The sequence below is a fragment of the Girardinichthys multiradiatus genome, chromosome 8, assembly GCF_021462225.1.
Source record: "Girardinichthys multiradiatus isolate DD_20200921_A chromosome 8, DD_fGirMul_XY1, whole genome shotgun sequence".
Lineage (NCBI taxonomy): Eukaryota > Metazoa > Chordata > Actinopteri > Cyprinodontiformes > Goodeidae > Girardinichthys > Girardinichthys multiradiatus.
In genome coordinates, this window is record NC_061801.1 from 41,590,905 (window position 1) to 41,606,333 (window position 15,429).

A 15,429-nucleotide genomic window follows, 5' to 3' on the forward strand; every position below is an offset into this window, starting at 1 on the left:
TTGAAACACGTGACATGTTTCGAACCCGCTGATTGGACATAATTTGGCATTGTCACGTTCCTTAGCAACGGTCTCCATGATAACGCTGTGTCTTCACAGTGAGTTCAGCTGCTGGTTAAACGGACAAGAAAAGATTCATTTCACCTTTTTCTTTCTTCAAAGTTACCTTAAAACGGCTCCAGGTCCAAAAGTAATGGTCTTATGGCTCAACTGGACTGTTCTAAGAATAAGGAAAGCCACAACAGACCGAGTCCAGTTCAAGAACCAGAGGATTAGTGAGGGGAAGAAAGCTATCCAAACCAACCTGTGTGAAAAGTAATCACCAGGTTGTTCAGTGAAGACTTACAATCAGTCTTTTACATCACAGTGGAAGAACTTTGGCCCACTTCTATGGTGGACTTGCTGGTGTGCTTTGGATCATTTTCACAGATCACAGACTTTCTCCTTCAGATTTTCTGATAGAGAGCAGAATTCATGGCTGCATCGATTATGGCCAGTCACCCAGGTCCTGAACAACCTGATCACATTACCACCACCACCATGCCTGACACTAGGTATGATGCTCCATTTCTGAAATGTTGTGTTAGGGTCACGGTTAACCTTAACCTTAACACCAGGTGTAACCTTTCAAAAAGGTCCACTTTTGTCTCATCTGTCCACAGAATTTTCCCCGAAGTCTTGGAGCTCATCAAGATGAAAATGTGAGACGGTCCTTTGTGTTCTTTTGTGTCAACAGTGGTTCTGACCTTGGTATTCTCCCATGGAGGCAATTTTTGCCCAGTCCCTCTTTCTTAATGTTGAATCATGACCTCTGACCTTAACTGAGACAGTGAGGCCTGCAGAGCTTTAGATGTTCTGGGTTCTTCGGTGACCTCTGTAGAATATAAACTATTTATGTGTGTAATATTAACTATCTCTGTGTGTAACTGGCATGTGTACATAGAGCATAGGGAGGGTCAAGCTTAGGGAGTGAAGCATAGAAAGTGCAAGGTCCTTGGGGAGGGAAGTAGAGAGTCCAAAGTCATAAATTAGTGAAGGACAAGGAATCACTGATGGGGGAGAAGAAGACAGGGGAGAACAGCGCACAGAGAGGGCAAGGTCATAAATTGGGCCAGACACGATAAGTTTGTTATAAGAGAAGAACCAGAAGTACTCCTTATTTGGACATGAGGTTATATGGTTGCTGGGGAGACATCCACAGATAGAATGAGTGTGTATGTGTACTGCATAGCAGCGAGGGGTATATAAAGGTATTTGTGGCCCCTCCAAAACAGACAACACACAGACGTTTCCAGGTACCAGTGTAAGTGTGTGTCCCCTCTCTGAATTCAGATTGGGTTTTTATAAACTTGTGGAAACGTACAACTGATCTCTGACTGAGGATTGTCCTTTGGGTGCCAAATAAAAGAGTCGGGGAGAGGTGAGGAGTAATGTAAGAGTTAACTGACGGCCAGTAAAGTTTTCCTACCTCAACACCTCCTGGATGATTAGTTTTAGTTAGAGTCTGGTAGGTTGGCCACTCCTGGGAAGGTTTCACCATAGCTTCAGTTCCTGGTGTCCAGGCCTACTTCATGCTGTCAGACAGGATGTATTTTAGTGATTAACTATAGAGGTCTGTCAGTTATCAAACCTGGTTGTGGCTCGTAAAACTGAATTCCGCGGTCCAAAAACACATAGTTGATCGCAGTTAACTCATGTTTTGACGAGATCCTTTTGTTCTTCACACAGAACCCGGTTGGTTTGGACCGCTTTTTTGCCTTTATAAATGAAACTGTCGTAAGGACACTTCTTTTCTGTTTTTACTCAGGTTATCGTTGGTATTAAAATGAATTAGATGCAACTTTCCGAGGAGAGAAACCAGACATCCTGCCACCCAGATACACTATTCAGCTCATTGTAGGGGATCCCAAGGCATTCCCAGGCCAGAAGGAAAGAATATTTCCTCCTGTTTTCTGAGTCGTGCCTAGCTCACCTCCCAGAAACCTCCAAAGAGAAGTGTCCAGGAAGCATTCTGATCAGATGGACTTCCCCAGCTGAGGGGCTGTTGTTCAACCAGCTCATATTAACATCGCCACCACCACACTGCTGCCATTTGAGTGTGGCTCTGCACTGAAATGAGTAACAGGATGTGGTCTGGGCATCTGATCACAAAGTCTCCTGAACACTTCTCTTCAAAAGTGTACTTCTCAAATCACCTGGGAGGAGAACATGGGAAAGAACCACAAGGAGCTGGAGGAACTACTGTAAATATTCATTTTAGCCTGGGAAATCCTCAGGAATCCCCAGAAAAGGTGGAGATGGTCGCTGAGGAGAGAGAGGACTCAGAATTCCCTCCAATGTGGGACAGGCAAAAGTGGATTAAGGATCATGTTATTTAGGAAATGTGATCAAACATTTAATATTCTTAAAAAGGCATCAAAACTGTTTGTAATTCATCTATTAAATTCGCAACAAACAAAACTCATCTTGAATAATTCTATATTTTTTGACCTTCATCTGGACCTGACTTGTTTCTACTTCCTGGACAAAGACACTGAAGGAACTGCTGCTTTCCTCCTGCTGTTCATCTGTTCAGCGGCGGTTCTTTCCTAGATGAAACCACTGAACGAGCTACTAACGACTTTGACAATTTACTTTTCCTTCACAAAGACCAACTGGGTCGTGGCAGATGGCCGCTCACACTGGACCTGGTTCTGGTTCTGCTGGAGGTTTCTTCGTGTTAGAGGGGAGTTTTCTCTCCACTGTCGCTACATGCTCATCCAGAAGTGAATGCTGCAAATCACCGACTGATTTGAAAAAATTGTTTGATAACTGGGATCAACTGGAATGTATGGAACTGAACCTGGATGACTGGACTGAACTAAAGTATATTTCATCATCTTTATTGCACATGTACATTACAATGAAATGTGTCTTCTGCATTCAACCCATCCCTTATAGGGAGCAGTGGGCTGTCATTGTGCGGCGCCCGGGGAGCATTCTGGGGCTAAGGGTCTTGTTCAGGGACCCAGAGTGGTAATCTGTGGGATACGAACCTGGCCCCTTGTGTCCCCTCTGGAACACAAACCTCCTGTTCTAACCACTAGGCCACCACTGAAATAAAGTATATTTCAGTCCATAAACTGGATCAGTTTTTTTTGTAAAGTGCCTTGAGACGACATTTGTTGTGAATCATTGTAATATCAATAAACTGAACTGAATGTTCTTTCCTCATGAAGCCAGTTCTTCCTGCAGCAAAACTGACCCACAGCATGATGCCACCACCTCTGTAGTTCACAGTTAGGATGGTGGTCTCAAGCTTCCTCCTTTTTCCTCCAAATGTAACAATGCTCTAAATGGCCACACAGTTAGTTTCATCAGACCACAGACATGTCTCCAGGCATTCCTGTCTTTGTCCCCGAGTTTTTTGTAAATTGTAGTCTGTTTTTTTTTTTTGTTGCCTTTGGAGTAATGGCTTTTACTTCACTGAGTGGCCTTTAAGCCATGAGAACTAATTCCAATCACCATTGAGTCGATGTAGCAACTTTAGGGGATCAATAGACTGGATTAGCTGTTTTTTCCAGATTCAGTAAATCGAATGGTTCTGCTTCCCAGGAAAGACACAGATCAGTCCCATTATGAAGCCAGATCTTCTTTTCTTTATTGATTCTATCTGGCAACACACAGAAAAACAAAACATCGGGTACATTAACTGTTCTTGATCATCTTCAAGGATGTGAGGACACATCAGTCTTTGGCACTTCCTATTCTAAACATGCTGCTGACAGATAATCATCTGTTCTTTTTTAATTAAACTGAAGTAGTTAAAATACATCCGACAGTTTGAAAAGGAAAGAGAACAACAAGCAGATCACATGTTTCCATAAAGGAACGATGTACAGATGAACTGGACTCGTCTCCAGAGTAGAAAAGTAAAAATGAGCCTGCAGGTCTTGGGAAGAAAACAGGTTCGTTTGAGTCGGCAGTTACCTGCGCTTTGCTCCCAAGAGGCTTTCTATGAAGCATTAAAACAGCTTATTACTTGTGCTCTGGAGGATTGTGTTGATATGCAGGATTAACATGGACTATATATCAACAGATCAGTGTTAATGTTTCTGCATCTGAGACAAACTTAAAGGCAACAGATGTCCAAACACGTTTTACAGACACAAAATGAAGGTTCTCAACTTCAAGAACAATCTGATATTTTATGCAGAAAGATCCAGCAGATGAAAATCAAGCTGGTTTAGAAACCCTTCAGCTTCAGTCTGCAGCTGGCTCACCTGAACCAGTCATTCCTGCAGGGAAAGGAGAAAGAAAAGCTTCTAAACGCAACTCTTCAACACTGTCACCGATGCACCAATCAGGCTTTTCCAGGTCCAAACTGATTTCTGCTTTCCTTTGAGTTCATACCGGCAGATTCCAATAGAAATCCAATATAAAATGACAGAACTACAAGATTATCACCCTTATTGCATTAAAGCATGTGTCCCGTACCCATACCTGATTATTATTAAACTAAACATCCAGCTACCTGCTGTTGGTTGATGTTTACAGGCCATAGATGATGAGAGTTTTTCATTTTCAGTCTCTGATCCGCCAATCAGAGGAAAATTGTCCGATTGCGATGTCCGGCTGCCTGATCGGTGCATCTCCACACAGAGTCTCACCTGCATTAAGATTCTTATTACTGCAACACAAACTCTGCCGTTTTCTGCAGATCAGCTGCCTGTTTTAAGTGTACAGTCGTTCACACTAAACTGAATCTTCACAGCTTATCCTAGATTTCTATGCACTGCTTGCTCTGACTCTTCCTCATTCAGGACCTTGATGATCACTTTTCATACATTTCTAAACGTTATCTGGCCTTGCTCCTGACACTTCTCCACCTCTACAGTCATGCTGTCTATAGGAATGATATGGAGCAACATAGAACTGTTTCTTAGTTTGGTGGTTAATCTCTTTGTTCTGCATGACCACATCGTTCCACAGGTTTCATACATTTATTTTACAAAAGTTAAAGATGCGCACAGAGAAGAAATCCACACGTTTAGCCCATGCTTCATCTGCTGCTGGGTGAACAAGTTTCAGGATGTTCTACTCACACAGTTTAGATCTTCAACATGTTTTTTTGTTCAAAGCTCAAAGTAAAGAAACATTTTTAAATATGAAGCACAGAAGACATCACAACAGTAAATAGTCTGAACAGAAGTTGAAAAGATTTTGTTTTATAGCTTTAATTAGGAGCAGATCAGCCACAACATTATGACTGCCCATCATATACTCATGACCTGCCTTTAAACTCAACATCTCCTCGTAGACTGTCCTGGACCTCTGAAGGTCTGCTGTGGTTTCCAGGTCCTACCCAGTGGCAGACCCTTTAGGGACCTTATCAAGCCATTTCCTTCTCAATATCAGCAGAAACACATCTAGTCAATGAAGTTCTGATTTCCACTGCCGTATTTCACAAAACAAGTATTTAAAAAGCTCTTCTTTGTTTGTTTGGGTTGGTGACATCAGAAGAGGTCCACAATCGGTCAGCTTTGGCAAACACTATGGTGGACAAGCCATTTGGGAAAGATTTTCATTGAGATTCTGAAGTAAGTGAAGTGTGAGGTTCAGCCTCATGGGTTAAAGCCAGAACTAGACTCCTATAACCCAGAAGCCACGAGGAAAGCTACAGATGTTCCAGCAGTTCTGCAGTAGACATTATTGGGGCTTTAAACACAACAACCAGACCATTTCATCTGCGGTTATAAGATCACTGCAGATCTATGATAATAAAAACTGGCCTTTTAGTCTGGTCCGCTTCACAAATCCGTTCCTGAAATCCGTGCAGAATTCCCTGATTTGACTCAGACATCTTGCTCCAGCTCTACAGAGCACACATGAAAAACATGAATTAAGTGGAAAAACATAAAATACAGATGGTGTATTCTGATCAGGTGCCTCGTGTGACGTCACCACAGGCACATGCATGTAGAAGCTTGTTTTTGGCACCCATTTGGACCATGCATTAATTAACAGAAATGGTTCTAAACTCTATAACCATATAACATAATGAAGAACCTGATTCTCCTGATTAATCACCACACCAACATGTCTCCTAGGTGGGTAGCAACAGAAGTGATGATTCATACCTGGAGACATCAGCTACAAGACGACCAAAACTGCAAAGGTACCAAATGTTGAAAGACCAAAATGACCTGCATCTGCTCTGATAACTATCCATTAGAACCAGAACCAGAAGGAATGTTTTTAGCACCAAGTCCCTTTTAACCAGAACCTACGTGTCAAAGCTCCTGACCTCTTCATACTGGGAATAACCCACAGATATGCAGCTGTGGAGATGTTCTGACCCAGTCCATCTAATCAGAACAGTTTGGTTCTAGGTAAACATCCTCACACTGAACATGTTTGCTTGCAGGATAGAAAGTTCCCATGCACTGACAGGAGGCCTGAGAACCTGATGATGAAGGAGTTTAACCTGGCAGTGGTCATAATGTTGTGGCTGATCTGCGTTTCAGTTCATATTTTATTTTTTATTGTTGCTATTTTACAGAATAAAAGCTAAATGTGGTGTTTCAGTCCTCTTGTTCAGAATCACACTGGAACACCTAACTTTCCCACAGGAACACGTCATTAACGGATCAGGAACCAGCCAACATGCTCGGCCCGTTTCAGGCAGAACCTTTTCCTTAAAAACACAATCAACAAAACAACAGTAATAAAATTAATAAAGTGCAAGCCAATAATTCCTAACTATAATAACGGTCCGTACAAGAAAAGGACTTCCAGTGGGCCGTTCCTCTTTTCTCCTCGAGTCCTTGGAAAGTTGGAATGTAAATTTAAGAAAGCATTTCAGGCCACCAGGCTCCTCCGCTTGATTTCCTTTAAACTTCACAGACTGAACACACACACACACACACACACACACACACACACACACACACACACTCTTGTTTTGCTATACGTAGTGAGGACCATGTGTTGACTTCCATTGATTTTCAGTAATTTTCAACCCTTTCTATGCTCTAACCCTGACAATAACCCTAAACCTAACCATTACCAGTGCTTACCTAACCCTAACCCTGACAATAACCCTAAACCTAACCATTACCAGTGCTTACCTAACCATAACCTTAACCTAAACTCAATTCACACCTTAGTCCTGAACATAACCGTTAGCAAAATAGGTCGTGAGGACCAGCAAAATGTCCTCACTTTGATGGTGAAATCGGGAAAATGGTTCTCACTGTGAATCCAAGACAGGAACACACACACACACACACACACACACACACACACACACACACACACACACACACACACACACACGCGTCTGTGCCGAAACATTACAACTGTACAGTCTAGCAATATCAATAAATACAGGAGAGCCCAAAATTAAAACCCTGCTTTGTTTTCAGAACATTTCGGCCCATGGACGCACTCAACCTGCTGGTGCCAGGAAACACACACCCAACAGAAACGTCTGGGGATCATTCAGACCCAAACTGCCTGTAATCTGGTTCTGTTTCAGGCTCTAGCTCAGACCAAAGGGTCCATCTAACCAAAGAAGCAGTCACATCCAGGTACTTGAGGACCAAGCGGGTACCAGAAGCACCTGAACAGCTGTGGTGTTGGTAAGGTTGGGGGGTCACATGTTTACAACATAACTTGAAGCTGATCTAGGAAGCTGTGATTAGTCACCTGGTGATGTTGCTCCTAACGAACCGGAGGAGATCCAACTCTGAACCCTGGACTGATTTCCAGGCAGATCAGTTCATTACACACAGGGTGATACATTTCAAGCACTTATTTAGTTTCATTTTGATTATAATTTGACTATGTCTGACGGCTAATGTAAACCCAAAATTAGGATTCCACATCAGACCAATCAAGAACAGTTTTAATACAGAAATGTTCTGTTGTGGCCCACAGAACCAGGGGAGACTGATGACTGGACAGATGCCGTCCACAAGGAGCAGAAGTCACAAAAGGCAATTTCTAAAGCATCTGCTATGAATGCTGTAATCAAGGCTATAAACAGAAAGTTGAGTGGAAGGAAAACGTGTACACAAGCAGCAGGGATAAAAATAAAAACAGAAATAAATATTAGAAATATATCACTGTGTGTGATCAATCTGTATGAGATGTACCTGTATATTAAGTCATTATCTCCACAACAGAAGCTTGTTATTATGAATCTTTTACCCTACGTTATCCATCGTCTCACAGAGCAGCGAAATATATTTTAAATCTCAGCTTCTGTGTAAATGAAGTCATAAATGCTTTGTGCTTTTATCTTTGGGGATAAAAGAATTAAGCAAACAGATTTTTAGGCATGCTTACAAACAGCAACAAGAGAAACTGTTTAAAAACTCACAGCCGAAACAAAAGCTTCCTGGCGCTGTCAGATTGGACTGCTGGTTAAGGACCTAAAAGATGACGTCAAAGTGAACAAACCCGAACACACCTTGGTCTGTTGCAAGTTAAAGGTCGCTGGATGGAAAAAGGTTTGCTGCTCTAAACGTCAGCGTGCAGAACTGAACTTGCTGCAGGTTCCGTGTCCAGACCCGTAGAACCTTGAGGTGAAACCTTTCAGTTCCAGCTTAACGTGCGAATGCTGCAATATTACTATGAAACTGACAGCTTTCCAATTACAACAACGAGTAAATATAAAAGCTAACCACGCTGTGAATGTTTGTATTGATCTGGCACAGTGAAGAGAGTCTGGTGAGGCTCAGAATGAGGATTTTAAACTGGATTCAACTTCCTGGGTAACCAATGAGAACATTACACCTGGTTCCAGGAGAAGCATCCCAATGAAGGATGTGAGGAACAAAAGATTACCTTCAAACTACAGAAAGGAAAGAACAAACTGAGGGCGGACGGGCCGTTCAGTCTGTATGAACATGTTGGCCCAGTTGGAGATGTTAGTAGCTTTCCAGGGAATCGTCCCAAAATAAACTCTGAACGTCCAGCATGGTGGCCAGCTCCAAAATGTGCTTCTGTAGAAGGCTGCTCTCCACCGTGTCCTGCTTCGGCAGCTCAGGGTAGGACTCCGGGAAGCTCCGAGATTCCTGCCGACACAACAAAGAGCAGTGAGTCCAACTGGTTTCCAAGCGCAGCCAGAATTCAATTCAATTCAATTCAGTTTATTTATATAGCGCCAATTAACAACACATGTCGTCTCAAGGTTCTTCACAACAGTCAGGTTCATACATTCCTATTAATCCTAATCATTGAACAGTTCAGTCAGATTCAGTTATTTATTCAAATTGGATAAAAAGTTTTTCTATCTAAGGAAACCCAGCAGATTGCATCCAGTCAGTGACTTGCAGCATTCACTCCTCCTGGATGAGCATGTAGAGACAGTGGACAGTCACTGGTGTTGACTTTGCAGCAATCCCTCATACTGAGCATGCATGTAGCGACAGTGGAGAGGAAAAACTCCCTTTTAACAGGAAGAAACCTCCAGCAGAACCAGAACCAGGCTCAGTGTGAGCGGCCATCTGCCACGACCAACTGGAGGTTTGAGAGAACAGAGCAGAGACACAAAGAAGCACTGATCCAGGAGTACTTTCTATGGGAAGGAAAAGTAAATGTTAATGGATGTAGCTCCTTTAGTCGTTTCATCTAGAAAGAAAGAACAGATAAACTCTGATCCAGTTTTCAAGGTTAGAGTCTGAAAGAGAGAACATAGAGTTAGTTACAGTAGAAGCTCAGTCAGTAGCCATATCTAGGAGAGAGAAAGGGTTAAACACTAAAAGACAGGGCCATGTGGATCATCGGTAGAAGGTGAGCAATAAGTTGTTGCCAGCAGAAGCTCGGACGATGCCCCTCTCCAGAAAGGTGTCACAGGCAGACACAGAGTCAGGCCAGGTGTAGCTTCTAGGAAGAGAAAAGAGAGAACAAAGTTAAAAGATGAAATAACAGCAAATAATGCAAACTTGGAGAGTAGTGTGAGAATGTAGCGAAGAGGGTGAAAGTGGTCATTATGTCCTCCAGCAGCCTAAGCCTATAGCAGCATAACTACACAGATAGTTTCAGTTCAAATTATTTAGTTAAACGGCGCTTATTTACAACAATGTCGTCTCAAGGAACCTCACAAAGGGTCCCACTGATGGTCATTGTTATACTAAAAACCACAAGGATCGGGATACCTCCCTCTGTCAGACTGATTATAACCATTGGAGAAGAGAAGGGGTCATACAGGTAGCAGAAATGGAGGGTGTGTTTGCACCTCAACCATAACTGAGCCGGTTTAGGCTAAACCTGACTCCCCCTTACTTACAGCCTTCCTCCCTCCCTGATAAACTAAGCTACTCTAACTATAAGCTTTATCAAAAAGGAAAGTTTTAAGCCTAGCCTTAAAAGTAGACAGGGTGTCTGCCTCACGGACTAAAACTGGGAGCTGGTTCCACAGGAGAGGAGCCTGATAACTAAAGGATCTGCCTCCCATTCTACTTCTAGAGACTCTAGGAACCACCAGTAAACCTGCAGTCTGAGAACAAAGTGCTCTGTTAGGAACATATGGACCAATCAGATCTCTGATGTATGATGGAGCTAGATCATTAAGGGCTTTATATGTGAAGAGGAGAATTTTAAATTATATTCTGGATTTAACAGGGAGCCAATGAAGGGAAGCTAAAATAGGAGAAATATGATCTCTCTTTTTAATTTTCATCAGAACTCTTGCTGCAACATTTTGAATCAGCTGAAGGCTTTTAACTGCATTTTGTGGAAATCCTGATAGTAAAGAATTACAATAGTCCAGCCTTGAAGTAACAAATGCATGGACTAGTTTTTCAGCGTCACTCCTGGACAGGATATTTCTAATTTTGGCAATGTTCTGGAGATGAAAGAAGGAAACCCTAGAAACCTGTTTAATATGGGATTTAAATGACATGTCCTAGTCAAAAATAACACCAAGGTTTTTTACTTTATTACCGCAGGTCAATTTAATGCCATCCAGGTTAAGTGATTGACTAAGCAGTTTTTTTTTTAAAGACTCCGGTCCAAAGACGACAACTTCTGTCTTGTCTGAATTTAGAAGCAGAAAATTTAAAGTCATCCAAGTTTTTATATCTTCAAGACCTGCTTGTAGTCTATCTAACTGGTTGGGCTCATCAGGATTTATGGATAAGTAAAGCTGAGTATCATCAGCGTAACAGTGAACATTTCTCCTATGCTGCCTGATAATTTGACCTATTGGAAGCATATATACAGGTCCTTCTCAAAATATTAGCATATTGTGATAAAGTTCATTATTTTCCATAATGTCATGATGAAAATTTAACATTCATATATTTTAGATTCATTGCACACTAACTGAAATATTTCAGGTCTTTTATTGTCTTAATACGGATGATTTTGGCATACAGCTCATGAAAACCCAAAATTCCTATCTCACAAAATTAGCATATTTCATCCGACCAATAAAAGAAAAGTGTTTTTAATACAAAAAACATCAACCTTCAAATAATCATGTACAGTTATGCACTCAATACTTGGTCGGGAATCCTTTGGCAGAAATGACTGCTTCAATGCGGCGTGGCATGGAGGCAATCAGCCTGTGGCACTGCTGAGGTCTTATGGAGGCCCAGGATGCTTCGATAGCGGCCTTTAGCTCATCCAGAGTGTTGGGTCTTGAGTCTCTCAACGTTCTCTTCACAATATCCCACAGATTCTCTATGGGGTTCAGGTCAGGAGAGTTGGCAGGCCAATTGAGCACAGTGATACCATGGTCAGTAAACCATTTACCAGTGGTTTTGGCACTGTGAGCAGGTGCCAGGTCGTGCTGAAAAATGAAATCTTCATCTCCATAAAGCTTTTCAGCAGATGGAAGCATGAAGTGCTCCAACATCTCCTGATAGCTAGCTGCATTGACCCTGCCCTTGATAAAACACAGTGGACCAACACCAGCAGCTGACACGGCACCCCAGACCATCACTGACTGTGGGTACTTGACACTGGACTTCTGGCATTTTGGCATTTCCTTCTCCCCAGTCTTCCTCCAGACTCTGGCACCTTGATTTCTGAATGACATGCAGAATTTGCTTTCATCCGAAAAAAGTACTTTGGACCACTGAGCAACAGTCCAGTGCTGCTTCTCTGTAGCCCAGATCAGGTGCTTCTGCCGCTGTTTCTGGTTCAAAAGTGGCTTGACCTGGGGAATGCGGCACCTGTAGCCCATTTCCTGCACACGCCTGTGCACAGTGGCTCTGGATGTTTCTACTCCAGACTCAGTCCACTGCTTCCGCAGGTCCCCCAAGGTCTGGAATCGGCCCTTCTCCACAATCTTCCTCAGGGTCCGGTCACCTCTTCTCGTTGTGCAGCGTTTTCTGCCACACTTTTTCCTTCCCACAGACTTCCCACTGAGGTGCCTTGATACAGCACTCTGGGAACAGCCTATTCGTTCAGAAATGTCTTTCTGTGTCTTAACCTCTTGCTTGAGGGTGTCAATAGTGTCCTTCTGGACAGCAGTCAGGTCGGCAGTCTTACTCATGATTGGGGTTTTGAGTGATGAACCAGGCTGGGAGTTTTAAAGGCCTCAGGAATCTTTTGCAGATGTTTAGAGTTAACTCGTTGATTCAGATGATTAGGTTCATAGCTCGTTTAGAGACCCTTTTAATGATATGCTAATTTTGTGAGATAGGAATTTTGGGTTTTCATGAGCTGTATGCCAAAATCATCCGTATTAAGACAATAAAAGACCTGAAATATTTCAGTTAGTGTGCAATGAATCTAAAATATATGAATGTTAAATTTTCATCATTACACATTACACATTATCACAATATGCTAATATTTTGAGAAGGACCTGTATAGTAAAGAGAATTGGCCCAAGTACTGAACCCTGTGGTACTCCACAATTAACCCTGGAGTTTAAAGATGATTTATCATTTACATGAACAAACTGGAATCTGTCAGACAGATAAGATTTAAACCAGCCTAGTGCTGTTCCCCGGATCCCTACAGCATATTCCAGCCTTTCTAATAGAATATTATGGTCGACTGGATCAAATGCAGCACTGAGATCTAACAGAACCAGAACAGACACAAGTCCATTATCTGAGGCCATAAGAATATCATTAGTGACTTTCAGCAGAGCTGTTTCAGTGCTATGATGAGCTCTGAAACCTGACTGAAACTCTTTAAACAGGTCATTGCTGTGTAAATGTTCACACATTTGATTAGCAACTATTTTCTCAAGAATTTTAGATAAGAATGGAAGATTGGATATAGGTCTGTAATTTATCAAGTCATCTCGTTCAAGCGAAGGTTTCTTAAGTAAAGGTTTAATTACAGCTAACTTAAAAGCCTGTGGTTCTGATCCATTTACTAAAGATAGATTAATCATACCTAAAATGGGGCTGGTAATCAGAGGGAACACTTCCTTAAATAATTTGGTTGGGATTGGGTCTAACATACAAGTTGAAGGTTTAGATGAAGCTAATATTTCTGATAACTCAGGAAGCTTCACAGGATAAAAACAGTCCAAACACAAATCAGGTTCTACAGTTATTTCCAATGTTGTCTCACTTGCTGAGGATGAAGTAATCATCTTCAGGAGTATGTCAAAGATTTTATTTTTAATAGAATCAATTTTATTTAAGAAGAATCCCATAAAGTCATGACTGCTAAGAGCTAAGGGAATGGATGGTTCAACAGAGCTATGACTCTGTGTAAGTTTAGCAACTGTACTAAAGAGAAACCTAGGATTATTCTTGTTCTCTTCTATTAATGATGAGAAATAAGCTGTTCTAGCTTGGTGAAGTGTCTTTTTATACAACAGTAGGCTATTTTTACAGATTAAGTAGGAATCCTCTAGATGTGTAGAGCGCCATTTTCTCTACAATTTTCTAACATTGTGCTTTAAAGTACGCAGCTCTGAATTAAACCAAGGAGCCTGTCTTCTATAAATGATTACCTTCTTTTTCAAGGGGGCTGCATTGTCTAATGCATCACACAATGATGAGGTAACACTATGAACAAGAGAATCAATTTGTGATGGCGCAGAAACAATTATTGCCCTCCACTGTGCTTTTCTGTGATAATGAGGAAATTAAAAGTAGAGCAGATTCTTTAAAGGTTGTTACAGCATTGTCTGATAATGATCTACTATAATGAAATTTTCTTTCAGGTGTGGAGTACTCGGTTAAATTAAACTCAAAGGTTATTAAGAAATGGTCAGACAGGACAGGTTTATGAGAGAATATTGTTATGTCTTTACACGCAATGCCATATGTCAGCACAAGGTCCAGAGAATGAAGACAAAGGTGGGTAGGTTTGTTAATGTTTTGAGCAAAGCCAATTTAGTCTAAGATAGCATTAAACGCTATATTTAGGCCATCACTTTCAGTGTCAACGTGAATGTTAAAATCCCCCACTATAATAACTTTATCTGTATTTAACACTAAATCAGATAAAAGGTCTGAAAACTGATCTAAAAATTGAGAGTAAGGGCCTGGTGGACGGTACAAAACAACAAACAGAAGAGGTTTTAGTGCTTTGCAATTTGGATGAGGGAAACTAAGGATTAAATATTCAAGAGTTGTAGCTATTGATTGGTCTGGGGCTAATCAATAAATCCGACTGAAAGATGGTTGCTACTCCTCCTCCTCGCCCAGTATTTCGAGGAATGTGAAAATTTAAATAATTAGAACTGGTTTACATGTCTGTAAACCAGACCATGAATGCAGAACTTTCATCAGAACTGGTGCAAGATCTGCAATATTAGTGTTCCTGGAGCTGTCATTGGGAGGCATTATTTAAATATGTACATTTCAGTGCGGAGGGGCCTTTCTGTGATTGGTGGAGCCAGACGGATGCAGATTGGTTACCTATGAGAAAATGATGCTGCAACGACTGCCTGTTTTTCAGCCTCTTGTTGAGCAACAATAGGTTGGTTTGGCTCTAAATAACTATTAATAAGTGCCAAGGAAAATTATTAATGAAGTTAATAATTTTAATCAAACTGACCCAGTCACGGCACCACCTGATTATCAGGAGTTAACAGCCAATCAGCTCTTAGTCTCTGTCAGTTATTGCTCTATGAATACCTGCCTGGGGAGGTTTGTTATAGAACTACAGATGAAGGAGTGAATTCATGCAATTTATTAACAAAATACTTCAAGTATGTTAACAAACTCTTTGACTAGGCCATGTTCCACTAAACTACTGAGGAAAAATGAAAAGGACAAGAAAAACTAATAAAGTATGAAAAAAGTAAATAGGAACAAATAAGAATAAAACTAAAACCAATAAGCCGATGCAGTGATGCCACAGTTCCGCATGTTGGAAACCAAGGTATTTAACATGCAGGACTCGAACCCGGGACTCGAACCCGTCCCTAGGCCTCTGCTGCATGTCGTCCTCTTCTCTGCACCCCACTTCCTGTCTGTCTACTTAAAAAACATAAAGGCCACTATTGCCACAAGGTAA

General features: G+C 41.5%; 1 protein-coding gene and 1 long non-coding RNA gene across 6 annotated transcripts in view; one reads left to right on the forward strand and one right to left on the reverse strand.

The window, feature by feature from the left end:
* The first annotated feature begins 135 nt into the window (after window positions 1-135).
* Window positions 136-8,105, forward strand: LOC124872157. Of its 2 annotated transcripts, XR_007039203.1 has the most exons (3): window positions 136-554; window positions 636-701; window positions 7,407-8,105. It is a non-coding gene; the product is annotated as an uncharacterized LOC124872157 (long non-coding RNA). The 2 variants fall into 2 exon arrangements; XR_007039204.1 differs by lacking the exon at window positions 636-701.
* The window catches only part of scai (suppressor of cancer cell invasion), a 34,003-nt gene continuing 25,811 nt past the window's right edge, over window positions 7,238-15,429 (reverse strand). For 2 of the 4 annotated variants that reach the window (XM_047371828.1, XM_047371829.1), the window contains exon 16: window positions 7,238-9,062. In XM_047371828.1, coding sequence (XP_047227784.1) covers window positions 8,916-9,062 — 147 coding nt within the window. In that variant the 3' untranslated portion in view covers window positions 7,238-8,915. The remainder of the gene's footprint in view (window positions 9,063-15,429) is intronic. The other 2 variants (XM_047371831.1, XM_047371830.1) reach the window with 1 other exon arrangement.